The 5,256-nt window shown below is 41.3% G+C and overlaps 1 protein-coding gene across 1 annotated transcript in view; it reads right to left on the minus strand.

Moving 5' to 3' along the window:
* The window catches only part of ttc39a (tetratricopeptide repeat domain 39A), a 32,795-nt gene that overhangs the window by 12,774 nt on the left and 14,765 nt on the right, over positions 1-5,256 (minus strand). The window contains 1 exon segment of the mRNA XM_013914467.1: positions 630-775. Within this exon segment, the coding sequence (XP_013769921.1) occupies positions 630-775 (146 nt within the window).

Here is a 5,256-nt window from a genome sequence, read left to right on the forward strand (position 1 = left end):
GAAAAGGAAGACTTCTTGCGTTGCCTGATGGAGAAACACAAAACGACATCACCCAATATTCTAATCAGTTTAAAACACACACACACACACATACACACACACACACACACACACACACACACACACACACACACACACACACACACACACAATCCTACCTTATGTCGCAATGCCCTGCATTTCCCCTCCTATCATGTTTCCTTTCAGATACGTGACTCAGCCTTATTCATCTAAACACAGGATGCTGAGACGCTGCACGATGAGGTTGCTAAAAGAAAAAGGGCTGAGTGTGCGGTACGTTTCCTATGAGCAGTCAGAGTGTTTACACAGAGAAACTGCAGCTCTGACATCAGATTGGCCGAAATAAACGTGTGTTTATAAGATGACTAATCATATGTGGTGCCCTAAGAAAAGCCTCTGCGATGGATTCTCACAGAGGCTTCAGTAATATTGTTTTTAGTGAGCTGGAAGAGTCTCAGGATGTTACTACCGAAGCTAGAGCTCATTAAGCTGTTCAATTTTGGGTTGAGACAAAATAAACTTCCGCAGCTGACTTGGCTAAAGAGGAACTAACAAAAAAAAGAGACCCTGTCATTGTTAGTCAGCTGTTTATTATTTTACCAGCTAACTGACAAAGTCTCACCTCTGGCAGATAGCCTGCGCCTCCTTCATGGTGTTCCCTGCAACTAGGATGTGTTGAGGATCGAAGGTCATCATGGCCTGCATTTCTAGAATGGTGGCGTAGGTCAGAGCGTGGTACATGCTGTCTTTGTTTCTGTAAAACAAGCAAACAGAAAATTTCTGTTGTGATGCACAGGACGAAAAATATTAAATATTGCATTGTTTTACAATCTTTTACAGAACAACACATTAACATTTAGTTGCTTTAGATTTAGAATAATAAAAGTCGACATCCTGGTTACATAAAGATTAAATCAAAAATATTTCTCATTCTGCAAAAACTTTTTTTAAATGATTGAAGACATAAAATATTAATAAGCAGTCATCTGCCAGAACAACAGTGTCGCCACTAAATGACGAATACCTGCTGACAAGAGACGGGAGATACTGAACAGTGTCTGTTGGCTTTCACGGTGACAAGGACACCGAAGTACTTGGAGCGTGTACCACGTGCACTTTCCCCACATAAATACCGAAATACTTGTTCAACTTGTTAATAAAGCTTCCTAGTCCTGATCTAAACAGTTAAGCAGCTACTAATTAATCAAAACAAGTTAAAGATATACAACATATGTTTGTGCTATTAACAAGGAGTCCCACTGAAGTTATAGCGGACGGTTTAAACAGCCGTATGTATCCTGGGATTAACACATTTTCAAGCATGTCTGTTTGTTGGATCATATATTAAGTGACATAAAGTCAGAGGTGTGCAGGCAGGAATGCTGTCAGTCCGCATGGCCAACATTTCGCTGCTCTTCATCGCCAGATTAACTCATGTGACCAGCCTCTGGGATGTTACTCTGACCTCAGACCAGCTCACAATAAACAGATTTTTCACCCCATGAAAACTAGGCCAGCAAATATTAATCATGCTCTACTTCATGGTTCCTAATACAGCTATATCTATATATGTGCACACAAACTGGAAATAAAAGGCAAACAGAGATAAATGTGACATCATCCATGTGACTTTTTGCCTGTCATGAAAGAAAACTGCAGAATTAAGTAGAGACGTTTGTAAATTAACTAACTACAAACCTTCAACTGTTTGCTTAAATGAATTCAATCAGCTTTAACTCAGTAAACAAACACCAAACAAGCTCAGTAGCAACCTGGAAACAGAGAAGGCGCAGACTGAGAAGCAGGGAGATTTGCCTGGGTTACATTTCCATGGCGTCAGGCTCGTTTATGTGAGACAGCAAGTGAAACTCAGGCTGGGAAACCTTTTAAGATGGAGTGTGATTTAAATTTAGTCACATGGCAGCAAAATATCTGTCAGATCTCAGTGATGAAAAGGTCGTAGCACCTCTGATAGCAGTAAAGCTGGGTTTCCAACATATTTTCACCACGTAGTTCCATAATGAAAGGGAGGAGCTGCTTTGAGATTCGCACAAACACGTGTGCACCGACACACACCTTGCATTCAGTTGAAGACGATGGAAGCAGCAATGGTAGTTCTGATGAAATCCAAACATTTTCAGTGATTTCTGTGGAAATTTGTCACAGAAGCTTGTAGCTGATTCCTAAAATAACTCCTTGTCTGAATTAACCCTGATAATTTAACCCAAAGAAGACAACAGTACAGGCTACAGAGAAACAACAGCGCAGGTGTATCGAACACCATCCATGTAAACATCTGCCTCTCAAAATGAAAAAACACTTGACTGGTTACCGTGTGGAGCCATTACTCACATTTCTATATTTTGCAAGGAAAATAGAAAATTATTTCTGTTCTTTTCAAGGACACACCACACCTGAGCTATTCATTTCCATATATGGAAATACAGTATACAGGACAAAAACAGAGCTTGAGCAATTCTAATGAGTTTGAAAGTCAATATTTGGTATGACCTACATCCTTCACCACATGCTGAACTCTCTTAGGTAGCTGTAATTTCTGAAAGTAATATTTGGGAATAGTTCTTCAGCTCTTCTTTGAATGTTGGCTGTTTTTGTGTTGTTCTCTGTCAAGATGATCCCAGACTGCTTCAGTGATGTTGAAGTCCGGGCTCTGAGGAGTGTGGTTGGGCGACCGGACGAATATATCGACGATAGGCTGAGCCCATTGTCGATGGTCAAGGGCGATTTATTTATTTATTTGCCCATGAGTACGTTTGCTAATAATGATGGAGCTAATAGAAGCAGCCAACATTAAAAAAATTATAATAATAGCGCTGTTTTAACAGCACCCTCTTTCATCTGCAAGCAAATGCCCCCTCCTCAGAGAGCACCCAAATGCTTGTTGATGCAGCTGCAGAAGCTGGTGATAGCCTAGCATACTCAGTCGGATGGTGGACACGTGCATGCTCATGCAAGTCAGTGGTGTTTAAGTACTTTGCTCGCACTACACGTCTGCACAAGTGTTTACATCAGGTTTACCTGTTTCATCTGGTTTAAAGCCAAAGAAATCCAAAATTGGGGACTTTATATTTTTTTAGTGCTGTCAGCATTAACGTGCCGTCATCACGACTAATGCGATTAATAATAAACCCATCTGGAGCGCAGACGGAGTCAAAATCCCTGAAATGTGTGTGTCAACGCATTTCGGGTAGTTTGTCCAAAGTTTGTTTATTCTGTGCTCCAGGAGGGCATCAAAAATCACGTTAATCGTGACGACCGCGTTAACGCCGTGTTAACGCTGACAGCCCTAATTTTGGGGGGAAATTAGTTCGTCCATGCTTGGACTTCTTCTTATTGTAAACGTGCTAATCAGTCCGTGCATGATTACATTGCTCCGCCCATCAAAAAGCCTGCGCATGCGTGAAAATATCGCCCATCGTCGATTATTGGACTGACGATTGTTGGAAAATTTTTGCATATCGCCCAACCCTACTGGGGAGGCCAATCCATGACTGTGTTTTCCTATCCAGGTATGCTCCTTCTGCATTTGCAGAGTGTTTGGATCCCTGTCATGCTGAACAATGAAGCAGTTGTCAATCAGATGCTTTCTAGATGGTGGCTCAAAATCCCATGGCAGTTTTCTGTGTTGGTGATTCTCTCAGTGGTGAGATACCCAACATGAGTGGCTGAAATGTTGCCCCAAACCATGAAAGAGCCTCCACCAAGTTTTACAGGTAGGTGTAGACACTCAGTACTGTCCCTCTCTCCTGATCTCCTCTGTACATATTGAACCAAACCAAAAACTTCACACTTTGATTCATCGGTCTGTATGACCTGTTGCCATTAATTTTCTCCTTGTTTCCTTCCTCAAGGTTGGCTTCTTGAAGGCCATCAGTCCACTGAGAACATTTGTATTGATGCTGAAGGGCCAGATGGATCTGAAAGTCATGTCCTTTTTCATCTGCAGTACATAGTGTTTATGCCTTTATGCCACTTCTTTTATCATCCTCCACTTGTCCACTTTCCTCAAATTTTAGCTAATATCCATTTGGTAATCCCCCTTTTGTTCCAAAAATATTATTTCCTGCCTGTCAAACTGTGTTATCTTTGGCATTTTTAATAGATTCAACTAAAGAAATGGGAATAAATGATGTATTTTTTATGACAAGCTTCTAGCAACAAAGTGCCCGAAGATATAATTCAAAGTTAGTTCTTTGCTAAGTTGTCTGACATGTGTAGACACAACACTGGTTCATCGGTTGACTTGAATGATTCATAGGTCTGAAACAAAAAAGAAAACATTTCTCTGAAGGTGCCCCGGTATAAGGATTGGACTGAAAAGGAGTGAAAACGCTGCCAAGTCCTTCGTAATACCCCGAGAACTATTGCTCAAGACCACAAAATGAAAAGAAAGGCTGGCTCATTGGAAACGAATGCAAAGAAATGAGGCTTGACTCAAGGATTCTGACTTCTAATCATAAACAACAAAACATGAGGACCTGTGACCTGAATCCCAGCTAAACCACAACACAGCATCTAAAATTAAAGGAATAAACAAATCAGTGATCCAGTAAGATTTTCAGGACAATCGGACGCTTGAATATCTCCACAGACCTGCAATAAGTTAACCAGCTACACACGATGTACTTCCTGTGAGAACCTCCGTTCGGTTTCTGCTACTCCTCAGCTGCTATGGTTCGTTTGTCTTGGTGTCTAGCCTCTTCCTCTTCTGCTTCATCTCGCCCTCCAGCTGTCAGTCCACTTATGGTTTTATGTTTTTATCTGGATCCACTGCTTTTATACCAGTTTATTTATCACTGCTTTCATTGACTGTTCCACTGCCTCCTGATATGACGCACATTTTCAGTAATTTGACATGTAGTTTGTGGTTTTTCTATCACCTTTAATGGCCATTGTATTTCTCGTAAAGTAAATCAAGTTTCCAGTTTTACAACAGCTTTCAGTTAATGAGTGAAGCATAAATCTACTGTCTCCTGTGCTGAGCTGTCCACCTGCACAAACAGTGCTTAAACAGAGTATTGGTCCATGCTTGCTGACAGCGCACTAATTCCATGTGTCCGTAATAACCGACCCCGTCATAAATAACTGCGGCGGAGGACTTTAACGCACGAGTCTCGCTCAAGACTAGGGATGGGTACCGGTGTTCTGACATAAACGGTAGTAACCAGACCGAAAAGCAGCGCACATTTCGGTGCTTTATTTCGGTGCTTTTTT

This window comes from Pundamilia nyererei, unplaced genomic scaffold, assembly GCF_000239375.1.
Source record: "Pundamilia nyererei isolate P.nyererei 1_Seehausen unplaced genomic scaffold, PunNye1.0 scaffold00199, whole genome shotgun sequence".
In the NCBI taxonomy this organism is placed as follows: domain Eukaryota; kingdom Metazoa; phylum Chordata; class Actinopteri; order Cichliformes; family Cichlidae; genus Pundamilia; species Pundamilia nyererei.